General features: G+C 48.6%; 2 protein-coding genes across 5 annotated transcripts in view; one reads left to right on the forward strand and one right to left on the reverse strand.

Annotated features, from left to right (window-relative positions):
* Positions 1-24,558, forward strand: part of ITGAE (integrin subunit alpha E) — a 70,033-nt gene that overhangs the window by 36,100 nt on the left and 9,375 nt on the right. For 2 of the 3 annotated variants that reach the window (XM_066363431.1, XM_066363429.1), the window contains exons 11-26: positions 485-552; positions 1,223-1,358; positions 2,288-2,430; positions 2,772-2,912; positions 3,531-3,755; positions 4,805-4,935; positions 6,280-6,410; positions 7,965-8,128; positions 9,232-9,360; positions 13,534-13,607; positions 17,060-17,192; positions 19,278-19,376; positions 19,825-19,904; positions 20,578-20,655; positions 21,147-21,210; positions 21,291-21,398. In XM_066363431.1, the coding sequence (XP_066219528.1) occupies positions 485-552; positions 1,223-1,358; positions 2,288-2,430; positions 2,772-2,912; positions 3,531-3,755; positions 4,805-4,935; positions 6,280-6,410; positions 7,965-8,128; positions 9,232-9,360; positions 13,534-13,607; positions 17,060-17,192; positions 19,278-19,376; positions 19,825-19,904; positions 20,578-20,655; positions 21,147-21,210; positions 21,291-21,398 (1,904 nt within the window). Of the gene's footprint in view, positions 1-484; positions 553-1,222; positions 1,359-2,287; positions 2,431-2,771; positions 2,913-3,530; positions 3,756-4,804; positions 4,936-6,279; positions 6,411-7,964; positions 8,129-9,231; positions 9,361-13,533; positions 13,608-17,059; positions 17,193-19,277; positions 19,377-19,824; positions 19,905-20,577; positions 20,656-21,146; positions 21,211-21,290; positions 21,399-21,748; positions 21,900-24,558 lie in introns of those variants that run through there. The other variant, XM_066363432.1, reaches the window with a different exon arrangement.
* On the reverse strand, positions 12,281-24,503 carry HASPIN (histone H3 associated protein kinase). 2 transcript variants are annotated; one of them, XM_066363434.1, is made up of 2 exons: positions 22,208-24,503; positions 12,281-12,778 (listed from the first exon to the last, which is right to left on the reverse strand). In XM_066363434.1, exons 1-2 carry the CDS (start codon positions 24,496-24,498, stop codon positions 12,772-12,774), a joined length of 2,298 nt encoding a protein of 765 aa, XP_066219531.1. In that variant the 5' UTR covers positions 24,499-24,503; the 3' UTR covers positions 12,281-12,771. The 2 variants fall into 2 exon arrangements, with proteins under 2 accessions (XP_066219531.1, XP_066219530.1); XM_066363433.1 differs by having other exon boundaries at positions 12,281-12,781.

The raw sequence follows: 24,558 nt of genomic DNA on the forward strand, positions 1-24,558 counted from the left end.
CTCCAGGGAACCCGGCCATGCTGTGGCTGCCCCTTGGCGTGCCACAGGGCTGAACCCTGCCCTCCAGCTACTCCCCTGGCCTACCTTCCATACGGCACAATGGGCAACCCCGGTCACCTCTGGGAGCCTCAGCTGTTCCATCTCTAAAAAGGCAACCATATCTCCAGCCTTCTGCACTTTCCCCAAACTCCATGAAGCTCTGATGCGGTACGGAGCTGGACAGGAAGGATGAATAGGGCGTGGTTCCTGCTCCTAGGGCTCGCAGTTGAGGAAACCAAAGCCCCGAAAGAGGGAGGGTACCATCCAGGGCCTCTCCTAGTAGCTACTAAAGCAGGACCCACATCTCTACTCTCTGGCTGGTGCTCATCCCAGCACCCCAGTCCTGGTTCTGTCTGGGTGCGAGGCCAGGCCTGACCCTTCCCTGGCTTGGTTTCTCCCCTCACTTTGCCCATACCAGTGTCTCACCAGGCTTCTTGGCTTCCAGGCACTGTCGGAGAAGACCACCACTACCAGCTGGCGCAGATCGGGTTCAGCGCCCAGATCCTGGACCAAGTATGTGGCCAACTCGGCACCAGGCAGGCTCGCCATCAAGGAGGGGCCACAGTGACACCCAAGGACTCAGGGCCCTGGCTCTCAGTACAGGGCTCTGCCTCCTATGGCGATGCCTCTGAAGGAGCCATGTTAGGATAATGGGGAAGACTTCTGCTTGCTGGCTCTAATCTGGACCCCTGAGGCAGACAAAAGAATGGCCATGTTTATTTTGGAGGTCATCTTGTTTTGTGTGCTCAAAAACTGGGCAGGTCTTTTTAAAATACAGATGAGTGACAGGCTTTGGCCTGCATCAACTTGCCAAGTTGCCTACTTCTCCCCCCCAGAGGCATTGTTCCCAAGGGGGCCTGTGTACGGCACAGTGAGGACACGCCTTTGTGCATGGCAGAAGCATGGTTAGCGCTGTCACTCAGCCCAGCTGGGTCTGTGTGTCGGGCCCGGGGTTGAGAAATGTGCAAAGAAGGAGAGGAACACTGTCTTCTCAATCATAGTGTTTGAATGCTCCATGTCTGGGCCCTGGGACAGCTTTCTGCTCTGGGGGTGTTGGTACTAGAGGGACAGCCCCCTTCCCCTATAGCACAAGGTTGACTGTGCTGGCCGGGAAACCCAAGGCCACAGAGGCTGGCCCCAGGTACCGCCATCTCAGATGGCCTCCATCCCTTGTCCCTTGCAGGGCACGGTGCTGCTTGGTGCTGTTGGGGCCTTTGACTGGTCAGGGGGTGTGTTGCTCTATGACATGCGCATCCACCGCGGCCACTTCCTGAACCAGACGATGGTGAACACCAACGCTGAAAAGCACAGCTACCTGGGTGAGGGCAGGGGCCTGGAGGCCACCTGGTGGGGGCAGGGCCAGGATGCCACCTAGTGAGGGTGGGGCCTGGAGACCACCTGGGTGAGGGCAGGGCCTGGAGGCTACCTGGGTGAGGGCGGAGCCTGGAGACCACCTAGGTGAGGGCGGAGCCTGGAGGCTACCTGGGTGAGGGCAGGGCCTGGAGGCTACCTGGGTGAGGGCGGAGCCTGGAGACCACCTAGGTGAGGGCGGAGCCTGGAGGCTACCTGGGTGAGGGTGGGGCCTGGAGGCTACCTGGGTGAGGGTGGAGCCTGCAGGCTACCTGGGTGAGGGTGGGGCCTGGAGGCTACCTGGGTGAGGGTGGGGCCTGTAGGCTACCTGGGTGAGGGTGGGGCCTGGAGGCTACCTGGGTGAGGGTGGGGCCTAGGCAGGGATACTGAGGTGTCACTTTAGGCTGCACTAGGTTTCCTAGTTGGGAATGGCCCAAATTGGTCACATGGACTGAGTTATGGGCCCTTGTTTTCAACCTGGAGGCTAAGAATTAGTGCCTCCAGGGAGAGTACAGGGCCTGCTCAGTACTCAGTTCCTGGGGTGGCCCTGGATGGCTGCCTAGGGCAGCAGGGCCTCCCCATTAATAATAGTGGTGGGTGACCCTCACCCCTTACCTGTCCTTATACTGGGTGTGTGAATGAGTGTATTTTGAGTGAAGCTGTATACATGACAGTGTGTGTATATCACATCTGTGTGCTGACCAGCGACATGTGTGACCAACGAGAGTGGACAAGTGGAAGAGCTCCCTGATGCCAGTTTTTAAAAAGATGAGGGCAGTCCCCTATTTTGTCCTCTTGCTCAGGCCACTTTCAAGTCCTGGTTCAGAAGGTGGTGGGAGGAGGCAAAGGAGTGGCCCAGCGGGAGCTCCTGTTCACAAGAACACCACTCCCGCCCCAGGTTACTCGGTGGCTGTGCTGCATAAGGCCTGCGGCCTCTCCTATGTGGCAGGGGCTCCCCGGCACAAGCATCGAGGGGCCGTGTTTGAGCTCCAGAAGGAGGCCGGAGAGACCAGCTTCGTGCCAGTACTGGAGGGGGAGCAGGTACCTGCTGGGTTGGGACCGCGGGGCCCCCTCCATTATGTCAGATGAGGGATCGGAGGCCCAAGGACAAGGGATGGGCTCCAGGGCACCGTGAGGACCCAGCCTGGGCAGCACTCAGAGCCTTCGCCCTGGCCCTGCATGTCTGATTGCCAGTGGTTCCTCATCGTGGGGGGTCAGACGGCTCTCCCAGTCTCCTGTGCTACTCTGGTGAATGGATTGATCTGGAATGACCCAGATTTGGTGGTCCAGGGAGAGCAGGGCCAGGGGTCTAGCCTTGCTGAGGGGTGGGAGCGGGGGCCTCCACAGTGCCCCCTGTGAGCTGAGTTCTTCCTGGGCTGTAGATGGGGTCCTATTTTGGCTCTGAGCTGTGTCCTGTGGACATCGACATGGATGGAACCACAGACTTCTTGCTGGTGGCTGCTCCATTTTACCATGTTCATGGACAGGAAGGAAGAGTCTACGTATACCGTCTGAACGAGCAGGTGGGAGTCTCTGTCTTTGCCAGCTTGCTGAGGCTGTGACGACTCAGCCTGGTGCAGAGGGGACAGAGGCTGGAATTACCCTGGATGGTGGCCAGGTGGCCAGTGGCTCCACTCCTCCTGTACCCTGCTTTCTCATTTCCTCCATCTCATCATCATATATTGGTGGTGATTACATCCCAAATAGCAGCACAGTTGACAAAGAAGATTTGTCTATAATCTCACCTGTTTCTCTAGTAATTATGGGAGGCAGCTGTCACTCTCACTTTACCGATGAGGAAGCTGAGGCTCAGTATGTTGCAACTTGTTCACATATACAGAGCAAATGTGTGGCAGAGCCAAGACTAGAACCCAGTCCTCCCATTTGCCAGTCCAGTGCCCCTAATGGTGGGAGCAGAGGTGGCAGGCTGTGGTCCTGAGCTGCAAGGCAGGAGGACCCCAGCTTTACCACTAGCTCACTGTGGAACCCTGGGAAGGTCCTTTGCCTTTTCTGAGCCTCACACTCCCTCCCTGCCAGGGAATCCAAATGGATGAATCCGGCGAGCATGCCTCCTGTTTGGCAATGGGGTGGGCACTCTGCTCCTCTTGTCTTGAGGGCTGAGCTGCCTATTTGCTTTATAGGATGGGTCCTTCTCCTTGGCAAGCATGCTGAGTGGGCAGCCTGAGTTCACTGATGCCCGATTTGGCTTTGCCGTGGCAACGGTGGGGGATATCAGCCAGGATAAACTCACGGATGTGGCCATTGGGGCCCCCCTGGAGGGTTTGTGGGGAGATGACGGCTCCAGCTGCGGCAGCGTGTATATTTACAACGGACACAGGGCTGGCTTCTCTACCCGCCCCTCGCAGGTAACCCGCAGGGCTCTCTCCTGCTTCTACTCTGGGGCAGTGATCCCCCCAGATGCTATGGCCTGAGCCCCAAGTCAGCTCCAGTTCTAACTGTCGGGCAGTCCCACGGGGTTGGCAGTGCCCAGTGAAGGGCAGAAGTCACTCAGGCTGGTGGGAGGTTTCAGTACAGGGCCTCATCCAGACCACTCAGGTGGGGCAGGAGCTTGAGGCAGCATCTGGGTACCTCCCTGACCTGTAGCTCCCTTCTCTGGCATTGCCGACTGTGCACCTGCCTCAGGTCCTCCTTTCTCTCTTTCTGTCCCTGCTCTGGCTCCTGTCCCCCACCCGTCTCTCCATGCCTCGGTTCTCACCCTCCAGCACTCTGCTGCCGGGCGCCTTCGCACACCGCCAACTAGTTTCTCTCCTAAGCTGCAGTCCTGCCTGTCCAGCTGCCTCCTGAGCACCTCACCTGGATGGCTCCGAAGCATCTCACACTCATGCTGCCCAACAGAAAGCATCCTCCTCCCCCCAGACCTGCTGCTCCTCTGGGCTCCCTCCACCCCATCAGAAACCTGGGATAATCTGAGACACCCGACACTCGGAACAGCCTGTCAGCCCCATGTTCATCCTAACATTTTAGTTCTATCCCAGTCCAGCCCCTCCTCTCCATCGCCTCCATCCCTGCCACCTGTCTTCTCCCTCTCTCATGCGCTATGTCTGGTTAGATTCACTCATCCCCAAACCCCTACCCCCTACCCAGGCCCCCACATCAAGCCTCTTTGCACCCAGCTTTCTTCCTGTTCCCACGCACTGGCCCCTGGCTGATTCCTGAGACCACCCTAAGCCGCCCCACCCCTGCTTTCCTCATCTCCCCTGTCAAGTCCCACCTGCTGCTCTTCAAGACTCCATTCAAATTCCACTTCCCCTTGGAGGACCTTGCCCTGCTCTTTCCAATTTCTAATTGAGGGCCCTCATTGAGGAGTGGGGACCCATGCTGACTTGCTGATATAAATAAAACCAAAAGGGACTCTCCCCACCCTCTCCCATGCCTTGTATTTCTCCCTTCACAGCACATCAAAGCCTTGGCGGTGGCCCCAGGACTCCACTACTTCGGCATGTCCGTGGACGGTGGCTTAGATCTGAGTGGTGATGGCCTCGGTGACATCACCGTGGGCACTCTTGGTCGGGCGGCTGTTCTCTGGTAGGAGTCTGCCCTGCCTTCTGGGGTCCCAGGCCCCAGTCCCACCTGCTTGTCCTGCCCTCAATGACCCCATGAAGACACCAGGCACTGACAGGAGAGAGTAGGCGGTTAGGGACACTGGCTCTGGAGTCTGCCCGTCTAGCTTTGAACCTTAGCTCTCACTTAATGGTCTGTGCTTGGGCAGGTTATTGAATTCTAAGTCTCATTTTCTCATCTGGAAATGGGAATAATAATAGTGCTTACCTCACAGAGTTATGAGGGTTGAGAGAATCTGTGCAGAGTATTTAGCAGAGTGCTCTGTGATGGCTGCCGTATCATTAATTTCAGAGCTCCTGGGCTCATCTCTAAGGAAATTATCAAGTTCCATGGCTATAAATAAGCCGATGGGGCCCCTATCTGCCCTGTGCTCTCCACTAAGCCCCAGACTCGGCTGTCAGTGCAATACCCCTCTTTGCTGTTGCTCCCAGGAATCTCCAAGTCAACATGTCCAAAAATGGACCTCTTCTTACCCACACCTCATTCTCCCCGAACCAGCCCCTCCCTAGGCTTCAGGGGAAAAGCTCAGGGGTCATCCTTGATTCTTCTTTTCCTTTCCTTGCCACCCCATCAATATGTTTTGTTGGCTTTACCACCAAAACACCTCCCCATACAAGATACTGTCACCTCTCACCTGGATTCCTGCCATGGCGTTCTTCCTGCTTCCACTCCCCGTGCTCTGTTCTCCATGCAGCAGCTGGACTGATCCCTTTCACTCTGCTGCTTAAAATCCCTCAGTGGCTCCCACTTAGAGTAAAACCCAAATTCCTTACCATGGCTTATAAGTTTTCCATGGCCTGGCCCTGCCTACCCACCCCTCCTTACCTCCTGTTACCACCGTGTCTCACTAACTGTGCTCCTGTCATGCTGACCTGTGTTCCTCCAACCAGGCTCATTCCTACCACAGGCCCTTTGCACTAGCTGTGCCTTCTGCAGAATGCACTTCCCCTAGATCTTTACAGAGTTGGTTCTCTCTTGTAAACAGATCTCAAATATCTCCTTATTACTGAGGCATTCCCTGACTACTCAACCTAAGAAACCCCCGGTCTATATGACTTTATTCTACTTTATTATCATAGCATTATTTGTACATAGTATTTTACTGTTTCTTCTTGTTTATTTGCTTGTTGTCTATTTTCCCACTAGAGCAGGGACTTATCTCTTTCCCTACTATATCCTGAAGACTCAGCACAGCAGTTGGCACATTAGAGATGTTAAGTGAATATTCATTGAATGAATGAATGAACCAAGCACTAATACAGAAGTCCTAGGGTCACTTCTCATGGTCCTCTTTGCTGTCTTATTTAGCTCAAGACCTGTGGTTCGCCTGAAGGTGTCCATGACCTTTGCCCCCAAGGTGCTGCCCATTGGCTTCAACAGCAGCGTAAATGTATCTTTGTGTTTTGAAATCAACTTCATGACCACAACTGCCAAGTCAGGTAACAGGCAGCCTGGCTGATCACCAGGTGTTGGGGTCACTCCTTGCTGGCTTTGAGGGTCGGGGGCAGGGGTAAAGAATGGGGGTAGGGGTCGGGGAAGTGTGTTATGAGGTCCTGGTGTTTGAAATCCCTCTGTTTGGAGCTTAGCTCCTTTGACACTGGGTTCTGTGGTGTGAATTGCCCTATAAAAGGTACACTCTGCCATCAAGTCCACACTCTGGAGGGATGTGTCTGACCCTGTTGGGAAGAAGGGGATTCGATCCCTTCCTCAGGTTGGAAGGTCTGAGTTTCCAAAAGAAGATTCAGAAAAAGGCAGGCATCCCCTGGCCGGTTGGCTCAGTGGTAGAGTGTTGGCCTGGCGTGCGGGAGTCCCAGGTTCGATTCCCGGCCAGGGCACACAGGAGAGGCGCCCATCTGCTTCTCCACCCCTCCCCCTCTCCTTCCTCTCTGTCTCTCTTCCCCTCCCGCAGCCGAGGCTCCATTGGAGCAAAGTTGGCCCGGGCGCTGAGGATGGCTCCATGGCCTCTGCCTCAGGCGCTAGAATGGCTCTGGTTGCAACATAGCGATGCCCAGGATGGGCAGAGCATTGCCCCTGGTGGGTGTGCTGGGTGGGTCCCGGTCGGGTGCATGAGGGAGTCTGTCTGACTGCCTCCCTGTTTCCAGCTTCAGAAAAAAAAAAAAAAAAGGGCAGGCATTTCTCCATGTCCACCTATTGTGTCCACGTGCGCATGTGTGTGTAGGGGCCGCTGCCAAGTGCCTTTCCTCTTTCTCTCTTGCTGGAGGCCTGGCCTCTCTTCCCATCCCCGTACCTGGCACAGGCTGGAGGAGTTTCCAGAAGGCAGAGGATGGCCTGGCTTTCACAGCCCAGTACTCACTGGCAACCCAAGAACTCCTCTCCAGAGTAATCCGTCAGCAACAGTCTCCCAGGTCTAGTGACTCAGTAACAACCCCTCAGATGTCTCCCAGGTTCCTGCAAGTAAGGAAGTACTCTTCCAAGGGGCTGACTTTTCCCACAGAAGGAGTCCATTATCAAACGTGGGGGCGGAAGATGACAGGCCCGGCAGTTCTGGCTGTATAGGTTGAAAGATTCTGGCTGCAGAGTCTGACTGGCTGCTGCTGAGTGGCAGGTGTCTGTCACTCTCTGGGCCCTGGTCTGGCCGGTACAGTAAGGGCGCTGGCCCATGTGACTGGTAAGGTGCTTCTGGCTCTGCTGTCCTCAGCCTTGAATCCGTGGGTTCTCTCTCCATTCCCTGTATTATTCCCCCTCCTCCTTTTCTCCCTGAATCCCAGCCTCCTCCCTAGCACTCCCTCCTCCTAGGGAACCCTGGCAATGTGCTGCTCTGGGTTTGGGCCTGGGCACTGAGGGACCATAGCCAGGTGCCAGAGGACCATGAGAAAAGTCCCTTCCCAGAGAAGAAGACCCAGAAGGGTAGCCCCAGGGCAGCAGCTATGTGGGGACACTGGGGAGGCTCCTGAGGGGCCTCAGGCTGGCTGGGCCTGCACCTGGGCTTGCCCTGCCCGGCCTCATCAGGAAGGTCTGGTCTTCATTCACAGGCCTCAGGGAGATGGCTCTGAATTTCACGTTGGACGTGGATAGGATGAAGCAGAGGAAGAGGCTCCAGTGCTGGAACAAGGGAGCTTGTCAGAGCTACCTTCAGGAGTGGAGCAGCGAACCCCGTCTCTGTGAGACCTTCCTGCTCATTCCCACAGAGGGACAGGTAAGCGAGGAGTTCACAAGAGTCCAGCAGGGCCTGTGTTATTGAGAAAAGGACTGAGGGGTGTGCAATGAAGGCTATCTATCCATCCACACAAACTAGACAATTAAAATAATAGGTCAAGAACCACATAATGGCATGGGAGATGGAGTTAATTATGCCAGAGATCCAAGTGAAAGATACTGACATTGAATATTAACTATATTTCTGAGCTTCCTAGCATCTGAACAAAAAGGGAAATGCTCTAATTGCTGTTTCTTCCCTTCCCAATGTCACCTAACCTTGCCTAATGACAGCAGCGGGGCTGTGTGTCCTTCTTTGAATCAACATCAGAAAAGTTGAATGAGAGAAAGGAGAAAGACAAAAGTTATCATTTATAAAGGTCTACTCCTGACAAAGGTGTCTAGAGACATGAAAACACGTATTTATCAGGGCTCAGAGCCTCACATACAACTTTGGACCTATAAGGGCCATTTATTTCAATAACCTCATAAATTATGCTTCTGACTACACATCTGTTCCAATTGTTAATTGGATTAAGAAAGTGTATAGTGAGTCTATGGCTTCTTTAAATAAAAGCATAAATACCCTTTCCACTCGGAATCATGCTCACCTATTTTCATGTGCTCCAAGCTTCTCTCATGGCAGAGACGCTTACTCAGAGACCATGGCAATGTCATGTTAGGCCCTCCCCTTACTGTGGTTTTACCTTTCTAATATGTCCTCCATGCTGCTTTGAGAAAGATCCTTGTAAACATGGGTGTGACCATGAGTCTTCTCTTCTGTGGCTCCCATTTGCTCTCTGAATAAAGTCAAGTCAGTTGTTAACTCATGAGAGCCAGAATCCCTTTATGATTGGGGTGGAACCCTCAGGGAGTTAGGAGTTCTGAGGCCACAGCAGATTGAAGGAGATCGTTCCAACACTCGTGGCAGCTTGATTAAATGAAAGCTTCCCTTCAGCCTGGCTTATATGGAAGAGGCTTAGGACTTCTGGCTCACCGCTTTCGTTGTTTATTATTACAACTACATCAAAGTTAAAAATGTTTTCCTTGTCATCTTCTTCCTCACATCCAACTGCAATTCTGCACTCCTTGATGCCTCTGAAGCTCTGTGAAGAGGACTGCTTCTCCAATATTAGTGTCAAGGTCAGCTACCAACTCCAGACCTCCAAGGGCCAGAGGGAGCATCCCCGCCCTGTTCTGGATCCCTACAATGAGCCCTCCGCCATCTTCCAGGTGACTACCCACAGCTAGGACCAGACCCTCTTGGGAGCCATCCACCCAAAAGTACCTGTTCCCGTAACTTCAAAGAATATTAGAATTGGGAGGGTCTTCAGATAGCATTTGGGCCCCTTCTTGCACATAAGGGCCTCACTGCTAGGTAACCACATCTCCAAACTACCACCCAAGGCTAGTTCCTTTATGTTTACAAAAAGTGCTTACTACATATTAAATAAAGCACATGAATGCATTGCCTGACTTGGCAAGGGTCTCTGATGACAGTGGTGGGGGTCCTGTATGGGGACTGGGCTGGGGTCAAGCTGCTCTGCACTGCAGAGTAGATGCCCTTTGGTACACCTGTCTACCCAGGTCCTATCCAGGGACTTCAGGCTGAATGTCTGGCCCACCAGACATGCATCCTAATGGGTTGAGTGTCACAAGGAACCTTTCTCGTACTAAGAGAAATCTGGGGCTGGGTAGGGGACAAACAGTCATATTTCCTGATTCTGACATCTAAGGTGATTTTGTGTCCAGGCCCTGGCCCCTAGTACATCCTATCCATCTACATTTAGAGTCTTATGGGGTATAGAAAAATGAGTAAGATCAAAGAAGTGACATGAGCATGAAAGAGTAATAATTACAGTCACTTGGAATGAATTGAGTCTCCAAAATTAAAAGTAAAAAGCCGAAAGTAGTTCATGCTGGCACAGAAATGCTTCAGGTAACATAAGTATACATCCAGATAATCACAGGACAGCCCCAACTATCCAATATTTTTATTCAAATGCTCTATATTAAATTATATAAGCTTTTCGCCTGACCAGGTAGTGGCACAGTGGATAGAGCGTTGGTCTGGAATGCTAAGAACTCAGGTTTGAAACCCTGAGGTCGCTGCTTAAGTGCGGACTCATCCAACTTGAGCACAGGCTCACCAGCTTGGCAGGGTCCCCAGCTTGAGCTCAAAGGTTGCTGGCTTGAAGTACAAGGTTACTGGTTTGAGTCCAAGGTCACTGGCTTGGCTGGAGCTCTCCAGTCGAGGCACATATGAGGAAACAATCAATGAACAACTGAGATGTCACAACTATGAGTTGATGTTTATCTGTCTTCCTTGTCCCTGTCATATATATATATATATATATATATATATATATATATATATATATATATACACACATACATATAAATATGTGTGTATATGTGTGTGTGTGTGTGTGTGTGTGTATGTGTTTTCTCGTTTTGGTCAATACCCAATGTATCTATCACAAATAGTAAATAGAAATAAGAGTGACATAATCAGGGTGATTCTTTTCACTGCTCATCTACCCAGGAAGAGTGGGAATCAGGTTCCTTATGAACAAAGATTGTCATCTTAATTTTCTAGGTAAGAGACTTTTATTTTAAATTTATAATAGTATATTTATTTTGTAAAGAATTTTTAAAAATTCAGTATTGGCAGCAAGTTCAATGCAGAAAAGATCGGAAAGACTAACATAATCTTTTAATAAATAGATTAACACTAACTTATATATTCTTTTTTTTAAAAAGTTTTCTGAAATAATTGGCTTACTATAGTTATAAAAATAGTGCAAAATATCTCCATACACTTCATCCAGATTTCTCAAATGTCAAACATTTTTACTTTATCATTCTCTCACTATATACAGACATACATATACACATATACATCTATATTACATACACATTTATATTTCTGAACCATCTGAAAGTAAGTTATAGATTTTGATGCTTCTTACTCTCCAATATTCAGTTTATATTTCTTAAAAAAACAAAAACATTCTCTTATACAACCTCAGTACCATGATCAAAATCAGGAAATTAATAAAATACCATTATCTAATTTATTTAAATGACATCAATTGTCCTATTAATGTCCTTTATAGCAAAAAAAAGAAAAAAAAGAAAAAAAAGATTTTTTCTGGTCCAGCATCAATTCATTGCATTTGTTATCATTTATCTTTAGTCTTCTTTAATTTGGAACAGTTTCTCAGTCTTTGTTTAATGACTTTAACATTTTTTTTTTTTTGTATTTTTCTGAAGCTGGAAATGGGGAGGCAGTCAGACAGACTCCTGCATGCGCCCGACCGGGACCCACCCGGCACGCCCACCAGGGGGCAATGCTCTGCCCATCTGGGGCGTCGCTCTGTTGCAACCAGAGCCACTCTAGCGCCTGAGGCAGAGGCCATGGAGCCATCCTCAGCGCCCCGGCCATCTTTGCTCCAATGGAGCCTTGGCTGTGGGAGGGGCAGAGAGAGAGAGAGGAAAGAGATGGGGAGGTGTGGAGAAGCAGATGGGCACTTCTCCTGTGTGCCCTGGCTGGGAATCGAACCTGGGACTCCTGCACGCCAGGCCGACGCTCTACCACTGAGCCAACCGGCCAGGGCCATGACTTTAAAATTTTTGACAGACACAGGCCAGTGATTTTATAGAATGTTTTTCAACTTGAACTTGTCTGATAGTTCTTTATTCAGATTATACATTTTGGGCAAGATTATCATAGAGGTAAAGCTCTGTCTTTCTACGTGCATCATGTCAGGGGGCACATTGCTTTGTCCCATTACCTGTGCTATTTCCCTTTGTAATTTATAAATGTTTTATGGGGAGATGCTTTGAGAGTATGTGTTTATCCTGTTTAACATCCATGCATGATTCTTTTTTTTTTTTTTTTTGTATTTTTCTGAAGCTGGAAACGGGGAGAGACAGTCAGACAGACTCCCGCATGTGCCCGACCAGGATCCACCCAGTATGCCCACCAGGGGGCGATGCTCTGCCCCTCCGGGGCATCGCTCTGCTGCAACCAGAGCCCCTCTAGCGCCTGGGGCAGAGGCCAAGGAGCCATCCCCAGCGCCCCGGCCATCTTTGCTCCAATGGAGCTTTGGCTGCGGGAGGGGAAGAGAGAGACAGAGAGGAAGGGGGGAGTGGAGAAGCAAATGGGCGCTTCTCCTATGTGCCTTGGCCGGGAATCGAACCCGGGTCCCCCGCACGCCAGGCCAATGCTCTACCGCTGAGCCAACCGGCCAGGGCCCCATGCATGATTCTTACCTTAATCAAGTATTACTTTGATGGTTTGGCAAAGAAATTTTTATTCCACTGATAAAAAGGGTGAGAAGTGATTTGGTATTAGTTAGGTACATAGATGTTTCCAGAGAATGAGTTCTAGCTGGGAGCTCAATGTAGTTTAATCCTGCTCTTTTACTGGGCTATGTTAAAAACAAATCTGAAAAAAAAGAAAGGAACCTCCCCCAAAACAAAAACATCTTGCTCAAAACCGTTGACCCCATCAGTGTCAAGCTCTGCCTTTCGCAAACTGCATCTCCCTTCGCAGGAAGTAGGTTTCCTTTGCAGCTCTGGGCTCCCATTCCAGCTGCAGGCCATGGTGAGAGTCCTTGCATAAAACTGCTGAGATGGTCACTGGCTGCTGGGGAGATAAATACAGAGATTGCCCAGTTAAGGAGTTGGCGGTGTCTCCTTTGTAATAAAAAATAACACCCAGATTCTTTAGAAAACTCAATTTTCCAACCTGAACTAGGGCTTTGCAACCTTGACTGGACCTTCGGACCCAATGTGACTTTCTAAATTTGTTTCAGTGTAGGCAAGATTGCAAGGGGAATAGTTAACCTACAGAGAAGACTAGCCATGGGGTCAGTGGACCTTGCAGGACTAGACCTTGACAATATTTGGTTAGGAATCTTCCATTCATGCCTCTGCTGTTCCTGACTCTACTTGGAGCATCTCAGGAGGCTTTTCTTCATGTAGTTTTTCCTCCTCCAAATTTCAAAATGAATTGTTAGTCTTACTGTTTTATTCTTATGCTATAAATGTGACAGGCACTCCCACCATTCCATGAAGTCACCCCCTTTCTGACCTTGGCCACAGACCTTTCTCATGGTACCCGTGTTGCAGGACCAAGCACTCCCCTACCTGACAGACTGCCACCTGCCATCTGAATGCTATCTGACTGTTCCTCCTATCCCTGACAGATCGGGGAATCATGGTCACAGCTCTCTTGGCCATGTGGACACAACCCCAGCCTGTCAGCCTTCACCCCCCATAATTGTACTTCTCAAGAGTCAGCAGGAGGGACAGGGGTGTCCTAAGGAGGAGATCACAAGGCAAGGCTTGCGGGGATGGGGGTCCCTGGGCTGATCTGCCCTTTCTGTCTCGTTCCAGCTGCCCTACGAGAAGGCCTGCAAGAATAAGCTGTTTTGTGTTGCTGAGTTACAGTTGGCCGCCACCACCTCTCAGTGAGTTGGATACAGTCAGACTAGTTTCTGCAATTAACTTCCTCCTGAAGGCTTGCCTAGGCAAACACCTCATCAGGACCAACTGCTCACTTCTTTCCCCTTCCCCTCATGGCCCACGAAGGACTCTTGCTTTTATTATCACCCCATAAGATTTGCTTTCCCATTTCATGGATTAGAGAACAGACTCAGTGGTTGAGAGCCTGCATGGGGTCACCTGGTGGACTTGAGCCCAGGTTTCTCACCATCCCAGGTAGCGCTATTTTCATAACCCAGTGTCTCTGGTTCCTAGGAGCATTTCAGTTAGAGGTAACCTTTGCCCTGATTCACTGCTTAACCAAATTACTTAATTTATTAAATATTTATGGAGCATCTCCTCTGTGCTGAGCACTCTAGGTGTGGAGGTAAGTCGGTGAACGACACAGACAAAAAGTCCTGCCTTCCTGCTGCTCTTAGGAGGAGATTATAGTAAATAAGTAAATATGTTGTGAAGACAGACTACAAAGAAAAATAAGGCAGAGAAGGTGAGAGGGAGTGCGGGGCGGAGGTGGGGTGATAGTGTTAAATGGAGAGGTCGGGAAAGGACTCGCTGATACACACAGGAGGAGGTCGAGGAGTGAACTATGTAGGTCTCTGAAGGAAGAGCACCTGCAGATGCCCTGAGATGGGAGCATGCCTGGAGAGGGAGGCACAGCCAGGACAGCAGTGTGGTCGCAGAAGAATGAGGAGAGGTAATGTGTGGGCAGGAGGAAAGGTCATAGGGGCTGCATGGGCCCTCCCCAGGGCTTCTCCTGTGCGCTGGGAAGCCGGAGGAATGCATGATCTTCCATTTATAACAGGATCATTCTTACTGCTGAGTTGAGAATAGACTGTAGGAGCAAAGGTGGAAGCAGGGAGATAGCAAAGAGCTCTTATAACTCAGGGGAGACATGATGGTGACTTCAGCCGGGGTGGTAGCAATGAAGGTGGTTATAGTTTGAAGTTAGAGCCCACAGGGTTTGATGACAGACTGGATGTGGGGAGTAAGGGAAAGAGAGCGCTCTAAGAAGGCTTTCAAGGTTTCAGCCTGAGCATCTAGAACTGTGCTATCCAATTAATATTTAAATTAATTAAAATTAAAGTTTTAATAGCCCTGGCCAGTTAGCTCAGTCGGTTAAGAGCATTGTCCTGAGATGACAAGGTAGCAGGTTTGATCCCTGGTCAGGGCACACATGGGAGGCAGCCAAAGAATGCAGGACCTCATGAGTGGAACAACAAATGAATGCTTCCCTTCCCCCTCCCCTGTCTCCTTTCATCTCTGTCTCTCTAAAAATCAATAAAAGTTAAGCCCTGGTAAACAAACAAATAAACAAAAAGTTTTAGTCCCTCAGTTGTACTATGCACATTTCAAGTGCTCAATACCGAACATAAGGCTAGTGATATTAAACAGCACAGCTACAGACCATTTCCACCACTGCAAAAGTTCTATTGGACCACACTGAATTCTAGAACGACGGCGATGCTAAGAACTGAATTGCGGAAGCCTTTGGAAGAATGATTCTGGAAGGCAAGGTCGACAGGAAGAAATCACTAGTTTGGTTTTGGACACATGGTGGTCTTAAAATGCCTTCCTGGATAGTGAGTGGTGCTGCAAGTGTAACATGGAACTGATGGCCAGTGGCTGGATTCAGTGTCTATGGGGAAGAACACTGTTCCCTGATAAGTCTTCTCATAGACATTTGCAAGACTTGTGTTTCAGATGGGGATGGCTTAGCGCTGCCCATCTCAGTTGCTAAGGATCCAATTCAAGACTTTTGAGTGCTCTGGAATCCAGCCTAACAAGCAGACACAGCTGTTTCCACAGGGGATTAATCAGAGCTAAGAACTGCCCTCTCAGCCAATTCCTTGTGACTGGAGATGTAGCACTAACAGCTGGCCCTACATCACCCCCTAGTGTACATAGCAAGCAGTCTTTTCATTTTTCAAAGTATTAAGTCTGATCTTTAGGATCCAAATATTTCAGTGGCTTTTTACCTTGTTGTGGACATAGATCTCCTAAAGAATTAGAAGATCACATGTGCATACATCAGTGTTATATTCAGGGCTTCTGAAAATGTCCCTGGCCCTCAGGTTAAGAACTCCTGTTAAAATATTCTGATGATTCTCAGATCTCTCTTCTGGGTTCTAGAATAGTATTTTCAACTGATATTTCAACATCTCTACTTTGTTATCCTATAGTATAAACACCTCTCAGCATTTCCCAGACTGAACTCTTCTGGTCAATTTCCAACCTCTACTCTTCCTCCTGTGGCCTCTCCCTCATCGGTCACCCAGGCTGTAAACGTGGGACTCCAGTCCTCTCTCCTTTGACTCTGCTCGCAAGTACAGCCTTAGTATCTCTGGCTTCTATCCCTTCTTTCCATCCCAACCACTACTGTCTTATGGCAGGCATGTGTTGTTTCAGATGGATCTCTGTAAGCAGGCTCTGTCTCTGACTCCTTTCTCCGTCCAATCATCTGTCCTCTACTCAGCTGTGATTAAAAACAAAGCAACATCCCTGGCGCAATAGCTCAGTTGGTTAGAACCTTGTCCCGATATGCCAAGGTTGTGGGTTTGATCCCAGTCAGGGCACATATAGGAGCAGATAGATGTTTCTTTCTCTCTCCAAAATCAATCAATCAAGCAAACCATTAAGGAAAAAATAAGCAAAAACAAAAAACACATAACAAAACTCATGGTTATTCCCAGAACTACTTATCCCATCTTTGACTGTTTCAGATGGTTAGAAAGTTTTCTTTGTACTGTACATTTTCCTGCAGATCTCAATTATTGATAGTTCTGCACTCTCTCACAAACACACCCAAGTCTTCTCTTCACCAGGCTGAACAGACTCATGTTTTAAACCATAGCCTTTAAATTGGAAGGGCCTGAATGATTCTGTGGTTGGGAATGCTAAAGCAAGGAAAGGGGCAGGGACAGTATCTGTCTTGTGAACCACTGTTTCTCCAGTGTTGAGCACGGTATCTGGCACAGAAACTACAGTACTCCATAAATATATGTAAAATAAATGGACTTCTGTAATGACGTGCCTTGTCTGGGGTCACAAAGAACTGGTGGTAGAAAGAGGACATCCCATTCTCCCAATTCCTTTTTGAAACGCTGTTAGACTTCAGGCAAATTAGTGAGTCTCTTGGCTTCTGTGTCCTTCTATATAAAATGGAGAATAGCTGTCCTATTTCATCCAGTTATAATAAGGATAAATTGAGCATGTGAAGCATTTCACACAGTCCCTGGAGCAACTGAGGTAGGTATGGAGGTCCAGGTGTTTGCTTATGTTACTGGAAGAAAATCTAGGCTAAATGTATCCTTTAGGAAATTTATCTATGAAGTTAGTTAAGAATGTATTATTGCATTGCATCCAGGTTTTACAGAATAAATAAACTGGTAACAATAATCTGTTTGCCTACCCTGTGCAGGCAGGAATTGGTCGTGGGTGTTACAAAGGAGCTGACAATGAACATTAACCTCGCTAACTCAGGGGAAGATTCCTACATGACAAGCATTGCTTTGAATTACCCCAGAAACTTACAGTTTAAGAGGATACAAAAGGTAACTATGACAGCAGTTTTGGAAACATGCCACTCATGGCTTTTCCTCCTTGCATACCTGTTTTTTATGGCAACCTCCTACCTCTACCTCCAGCCTCATCTTGGTCCATCCAGTAAGTGATTATTAACTAACTAGATGAATCTGCTCCAATCCAACTATATGCCATGGATCCAATCATGCCATTCTCTGTCTCACAAACCTTCAATGGTGCCACTTTGCTGCACAATTACTCCTTCTTGTTTGTAACCTTTCTGAACCCAGGTTCTAAGAGAGAAATAATCTCTAATAAATTAGCTAGGACTAGAAATTAAGTCTGCCCTGCCATTCACTGGCCTGGGAGTGCAGACACAAAGCTGGCTGTGAGATACTAGGAAATGGTATTTGTCCCAAGGACAAGCTGCGAAGTATCATAACACTGAGAAATTTTGTTGTCTAAAATTGTTGCAATCAGAAATTCTGCTGTTTGAAGTTATATCTGTAATTATGAAACCATCTCACCCTTGCCTGGAGAATCGAAGTGCCTTTGACAAAGAGAAGCAGTCTATATCCACCTGAGGCACAGAGCTGCACATACAGCACTTCTGGAAAAATGTTTCACATCTATTTTACTAGTTTCCAGGGAAGGGGTCCCTGGGTCCACTCTGCTGACCAGACCTGATGTTGAGTGACCCTTTTACACAAGCCCTGCTTTATTATGAGCCTATCAACATACTGCTTCATTTACCGAACACCACCGTTCCCGAGTCCTTTAATAACTGTCTTTTCCTTTGTGTGGTAAGACTCAGCAGTGCAATTTTCTTCGTTGTAATGAATCAAACCTGTCAGCCCATGGTCTGTCTCTGATGGTCTTGGGCTATTTGGGCTAGGACAGCATCTATTCTAAAGAGAATAAAATGATTTCCTAAGCACCTAGAATGGAACTAGTGATGCACCCTTCTGGGGAAAATGAAAAACAGTCATTGCTCAAATCGTTTTCTGCAGAGCGGTCCAGACTAGGAACCAGAATTGAAAAAGGCAGCCTGGTGGCGCTGGGGCTCCTGCTAGCCTTTCAGCCCATCTCAGGAAATTAAATTTGCATTGGCCTGAGGCCCAACTCAAATGTCCCCTTCCCCATGAAGACTGAGATTTCTCCAAACTGGAATTTCTCTCTTTCTCTACTGCTTTTCTCTGTACAGTGGTCCCTTGTCTATCGCGGGGGTTTGATTCAAGAACCCCTGCATAGGCAAAAAGCTGCGAAGCAGTGACCTTATATTTATTTTACTATTTATATATATTTTAAGGTTTTATAAACCCTCCCCACACTCTTATTAACCTTTCCCACACTTATTTTACTGCAAAAATAATTAAAATAATAAATACATAAAAATACCTACATACCACAAAATCCCACGATATAGTGAAAAATTCACAATACAAAATTAGATATACACAATTTTAAAATCTGCTATAGAGCCTGACCAGGCGGTGGCGCAGTGGATAGAGCGTCGGACTGGGATGCAGAGGACCCAGGTTCGAGATCCCGAGGTCGCCAGCTTGAGCGCGGGCTCATCTGGTTTGAGCAAAAGCCCACCAGCTTGAACCCAATGTCACTGGCTCCAGCAAGGGGTTACTCGGTCTGCTGAAGGCCCACGGTCAAGGCACATATGAGAAAGCAATCAATGAACAACTAAGGTGTTGCAATGCGCAATGGAAAACTGATGATTGATGCTTCTCATCTCTCTCCGTTCCTGTCTGTCTGTCCCTGTCTATCCCTCTCTCTGACTCACTCCCTGTCTCTGTAAAAAAAAAAAAAAAAAAAAAAAAAAAAAATCTGCTATAGAGAGAGACCATGAAAAGTGAACGGTGATATGGCAAGGGATGACTGTACCTCTCACAGAACCATTCTGTAGGCCTTGTATTTAAGTCCCTCAATCATCTCCTACTGAGCCTCCTGCCCAACTTGTAAGGAAGACAGGGACCAAGTTTGATTTATGTCCTCAGGCCCCAACATGGTGTGTTGCATGTGAAAAGTCAGTAAACGGTATTAAATTGGTATAAATAAACTTGTTTTTTGCCTTCTAAGAGCAGTCTTTTTCGTGTTAACAGCCTCCTTCTCCAAACATTGAGTGTGGTGACCCCAAGCCAACTGCTTCTGTCCTGGTCATGACCTGCAAGATCGGTCACCCCATACTCAAGAGGTCATCTGTGAGTCTGTCTTGATTGACTCTTCTCGGTACCCTGGAGTTGGTGTCTTGTACTTTCCAGTCTCTGTGAAATCTCAGTTGTGGTCTCCACACTTCCTTTTACCACAGCTATGCTTAGAACTAACAAGCTCGCTCTGAAGGCAGGGAGGTGGGTGAGGGATACAGCACACACTGTTGGCTCACACAGCACAGCAGAGTGTAGTTGTGGGTAGTACGGGAGGATCATCAGACCCAAAGTTATTCATCCTGAGCTGAGTCCCTGATGTAGCACTGATGCTCTTTGTGCTGTGGGAATCTCTGAGGCATTTCCTCAGCTGTAAAAGCGGACTAAGAGGTTTACATGGAATAATAAATGTGGAAGCATGCTATGATACAAAAATGTGAGCAGTATAAATTGTTTCCCAGGTCCATCTAGTTAGTAGGAATCAGTGACTTTTTTTTTTTAATAGGCAAATTTTTCAGTAGTTTGGCAGCTAGAGGAGAGTGCCTTTCCAAACAGGACAGCATACATCACTGTGACAATGACAAAGTAAGTAGTGCCTGTGTCACAGCAGACTCAGGCTATGGCCCTGAAAGAAATCTTCCTCCCACATGCTACGTAAGATCTATGGTTCCCTAACTGCCCAGGGAGAACCTCGGTGAGCCCAAAGTCACCTGTGTCCCCTTGGTTGTAATCAGAGATATTTAAAACATTCTTTTATTGACACACAAAGTTAAACTATGGTACAGTCCGATAGAATGAGCCTGGACTGGAATTCTAATTCTGATTCATGTAACTTTGGGGAAATTCTGTCATTTGCAAAATCTCTGTTTGGGCATAGGGTGGGTACTGTGTTGGGAAGAGGTTCTCAAATGAGGGTGATTCTGCCACCCTGTGGGCAATACCTGAAGATATTGATTGGCGTGTCTTAGAGGGTGCCACTGGCATCTAGTGGGTAGAGACCAGGGATACTGCTGAACATCTTACAATATACAGGATAGTCTCTCACAAAGAATAAGCTGGCCCAAAATGTCAATATTGTTGAGGTTGAGAAACCCTTTAAAATCAATGTTTCTCAAAGTAAAGAGTTCTAGCAATTCCTCTGCATTCTGCTTATGTCCAAGAGTCTTATCTGACCCCCGATGACCCTGGGAAGCCAAGGTACAGATGTAGCCATATACACAAAGCAGGTGTGCTATTAACTGACATTATTATCTCTTAGCGCCAATGAAAGACGGTCTTTGGTCAGAGAGACCCACAGCCTTCAATTCAGGCATGCCTTCCTTGCAGTTCTTCCCAAGTAAGTACCTCCAAGCGGCCAGCACCTGCGGGACAGCTTCAGGAGTTCTCTCTTGTGGATGGAGCGGGTGGGAGGCTGGATGTGGGCACTGCCTTTCTGAGTGGAGTCCAGGCTCCCATTCATCTCTGGACACTAACAGTTGGGTCCAAGAAACCCATGGTAATAATAGAAGTAGTAGTGTCTGCCAGTCTTGCTACAAGAGTACTGACATGATATTAAGGAGGGAAGAAGAGAGGGGCTATGGGATTGAAAAAGGAGAAAAGGCCATCCTGAAGCGTGACAGACACAGAACCAGCCCAAATACATACTATTCAAATATTCTACCTTTTCCCAACTAACTGCCTTCCACTAATTTATATTTTGACATTTAGCTTTGATTCCTCTTAGGGATCTGGTGCCCTCTGTCCTTGTGTACCCAATTGGTAGCATTCAGATTCACTTATAACAAGGGGGCCTCAAGACCTAACAAATATCCTCTCAATCAATTGCAGACCATCAATGATGTATGTGAACACAAGCCAGGAGCTTTCTGACCACAAAGAATTCCCCTTCAATGTAAGTGTTTAGTACCTATGATTGCAAAGCTACAAGTGGCAAAGCAACACCAGCTTAATTTTCCACTCTTTACTTTGCAGATACATGGGGAAAATTTCTTTGGAGCCGAATTCCAGCTGCAAATCTGTATTCCGATCAAATTACAGGGTGTCCAGTTTATAAGAGTGAAGAACCTGACAAAGACTCAGGTACTTAGAGGCGGTTCTTTATCACGATCACATCTCTTTCCAGAGTGCCTATGAATTCTCAAAGGTATAAACACAAACTTAGGTAGCCTGGGAACACATTAGGAACAAGTTATCAAAGTCATGTTCAGAAGGAATAATAACCAACTGTTTCCTACAGCAACATTTGTTTTCCTTCCCTTGGTGACAAATAAGCAAAAATTTAAACCTTTTTAGTAGCCATAGAGACATTTATTTTCCTGTTGAAAATCACTATTCTACTCTGATTGGCAAATGAGCATGATAAATATGTGACATTTCTTGCATGTCTCCCTATAAACTGACCACCACCTTCCTTTTCTCTCTCCTTCCAGTCTGTCTGTCTTGATCTCTGCTTTGCTACACCCTCTTTGCTCTCGGTTGACTGTAGTATGGTTCCCAAAGCCAGCCTGATGATACTTACTGGCTCTGATCAGGACAGCTGAGGCCTTAGGCTCTCCTGAATTCCTTTTCCCTAGGCTACATACAGTGCCAAGGCTCAACAATAAAAATATGGAAAGAAACTTAGAAAATGGACTCTGCTGACAGAAGGAGGGCTTATAAATTATAAACACTCTCTCAGGTGTAGTTTGTTTTTAAAGAACATCTGTTGTTTAAACATTTCCACAAACATTTCAGTTTCCACCTAGAAACAAATTGTTTGAAAAGCTGATTAGAAACATGGGAAGAGTGGGAATTTTACCCTTTTCTGGGGACAGAGACTGAAAACAGCACTGGAGGCTCTCCAGGCCAGTGCCCTCTCCGTGTGGGGCATTAAGGCACCTTTGACTTACTTAAATAGACTGTGCTGGCAGAGCAGGTCCGTGGCAGAGCTGAAGTTCAGCATTGTCCTATAGAAATGCAGGATCTCGTGCTTCGTTTGCTTCAGGGCAGGGGTGTTATGTTTATTCTTGAAGGTCATTTCTTTCAGAATCTTATCTGTGAGGTAATGTAACCAGAGCACATTATTATAAGGGTGATATTCACCCCAGCAGTTGTTGCTCTCCTTCCTCATCAGCCTGTAGATCTCAAACTGGTAGTCACCTTCACCTGTAAACAGGTCCTCATCCATGGAAATGTCACAGAAAACCACGATTCCATCCCGCTCCAGTCGTGACAGGGTGTAGTCAATGATGCTGACCTGGAGCCCACGAGTGGGAATAGTACTTGTCTTCCCGTTGAGGGTGTAGTCGAGTTCTTTGAGGCTGGTTTTCTTTAAGAGCACGTTCCCCCAGTGTAAGTCTCGATGCTCAAAGTGCAGCGATGCCTCTGCCACAGCGAGGGATGCGGTGATCTGGTGGAGGATGCTCTTTGCACTAGCTATGGAGGTCAACCTCTTTCTCATATGCTCTAAGTCAATCCCTCCAAACTCAAATTCTAGCACAATGAAGAGCTGGTCCTCCTCAAAAAAGTCAGGCCGGTCATTTGCAGACCCTTTGATTGAGTTATAATGATCCCAGGCTTTGAGGAGCAAGGGAGGGTAAGATCCCTGAACACAGTACACTGAGTTCAGCCCAATAAAACCTTCTGTACGATTAAATACCTCATCAGACAAGAGGCTCAACTCTTTGGAGATGATGATCTCTGGAAGGATTTCCTCAAAAGTTTTCTGATGGGCTCCATTAATTAAATCAGGTCCTTCAATAGCAATGATTTTTAGGGCTACAGGTGTATGATTAGCAGTTGTTTGAAACACTTCACCAAACACTCCTTCCCCAATCTTCTCACAGCCTTCCAGTTTTTCCGTGGGAAGGCAAGAGCTAAAGGGGATAGGACCCTGCTGGTTGCATTCCCTATAAACCTTTTCAGCATCCGATGCCTTTTTGTCTGTGACATGAAGTGTCTTTATGGGGCTTAGCAAATACATAGAAGAGGAGTGCCAACGGGACGAAGCAATGTTTGTTCTGTTCAGGACAGAAGTATTTGAACATTCCGATATGAAGGACCCAGAGGGAGAGCCGGTGCCGGCGCAGCTGCCGCACACTTCTGACACGGCGGTCACTATCTTCTTCTTGTGGAAACTGAAGGAAGCCTTGGCTTTGGTCCAAGAGCAGTCATTTTGTAAATGAGTCACGTCCTGGGCGAGGAATGAATTTTTCCCCATCTTTTGGCCCTTTTTAAACTGGTGGTGATGGAGGAGGGAGGTTTCTACTGCCTCCTGATGTTTCCTTTTCCGGCTTGGCCCAGTTCTCTCAGGCCTGTTGCTCTTCCCAGGTACAGTACAGCCCTTGCAACCACTGGCTTCCTCATATTCTGTCTGGACAGCCCCTTGAGCCCTAATCTCTTGACAAGAGTTCTGGTCTGTGGCCCTCTTCTTTCGGATGGGTGATAAACCTGGGCTCTCTAGCTTCTTCCCCACCCGTTTCCTTTCATAGCAGGATTTCCTCATATTCTTCCCATCTGTCCCGAAGTCAGAGTCCTCAGTGTTTCCAGAGTCTGTAAGGCTAAAGAGAGCTGACCTGAGGTTGGCACGAGCTGGGTGGGCCAACCTGGTGATGCTACCTCCTCCTGTTGCTGCCTCCTGGGAGCAAAGATGAGGTGCTTGGACCAGAGAGGGAGAGGGGCCGGTACCGATGACACGGTTTCCTGGCGCTGGGGAACCAGGGGCGGGGCCCAGAGAGGCCGGGGAGCTAAACAAGGAGGCACTGGTGCCCAGCTCGCTGTCGTTCCCGGGTTGGCTGTACACACTGCGGTCCGGGCTGCGGCGGCTCGGGCTGCTGCTGGGGAACGGCGGCGGTCGGGGTGAGCCGCAGGGGGTGCTGCACTTCTGCGGGGGCCGAGCTCGCAGCCTCAGGCGTCTGGGGGTCACGATCAGGCTCGGCTGGTCCTTGGCGATTCGACCGCCAGCTCGCTTCCGCCGCTGACCCACCGGGCTGCAGGAGAAATCGGGGTCGTCAGGATCGTCGGAAGCGACGGATTGCGAGGGGTCGTCGCTGCTACTGGTGCTGCTGAAGAAACGCTTTGGATCTTGAGGCGGGAACCACTGAGCAACGGCCCGGCCCGCCCGCCGCTGCCGCCCCCAGCCGCCAGCAGCACCATAAGTTCGTAAGAGCCGATTCCGGAGTCGCGGGGCTGGCGCTGCCATGGCGCTCCCCCGCCAAACGATTTAAATGCAAACACCGCGAGACTTCCTCCAGACGCCGAC

This window comes from Saccopteryx leptura, chromosome 2 (genome assembly GCF_036850995.1).
Source record: "Saccopteryx leptura isolate mSacLep1 chromosome 2, mSacLep1_pri_phased_curated, whole genome shotgun sequence".
In the NCBI taxonomy this organism is placed as follows: domain Eukaryota; kingdom Metazoa; phylum Chordata; class Mammalia; order Chiroptera; family Emballonuridae; genus Saccopteryx; species Saccopteryx leptura.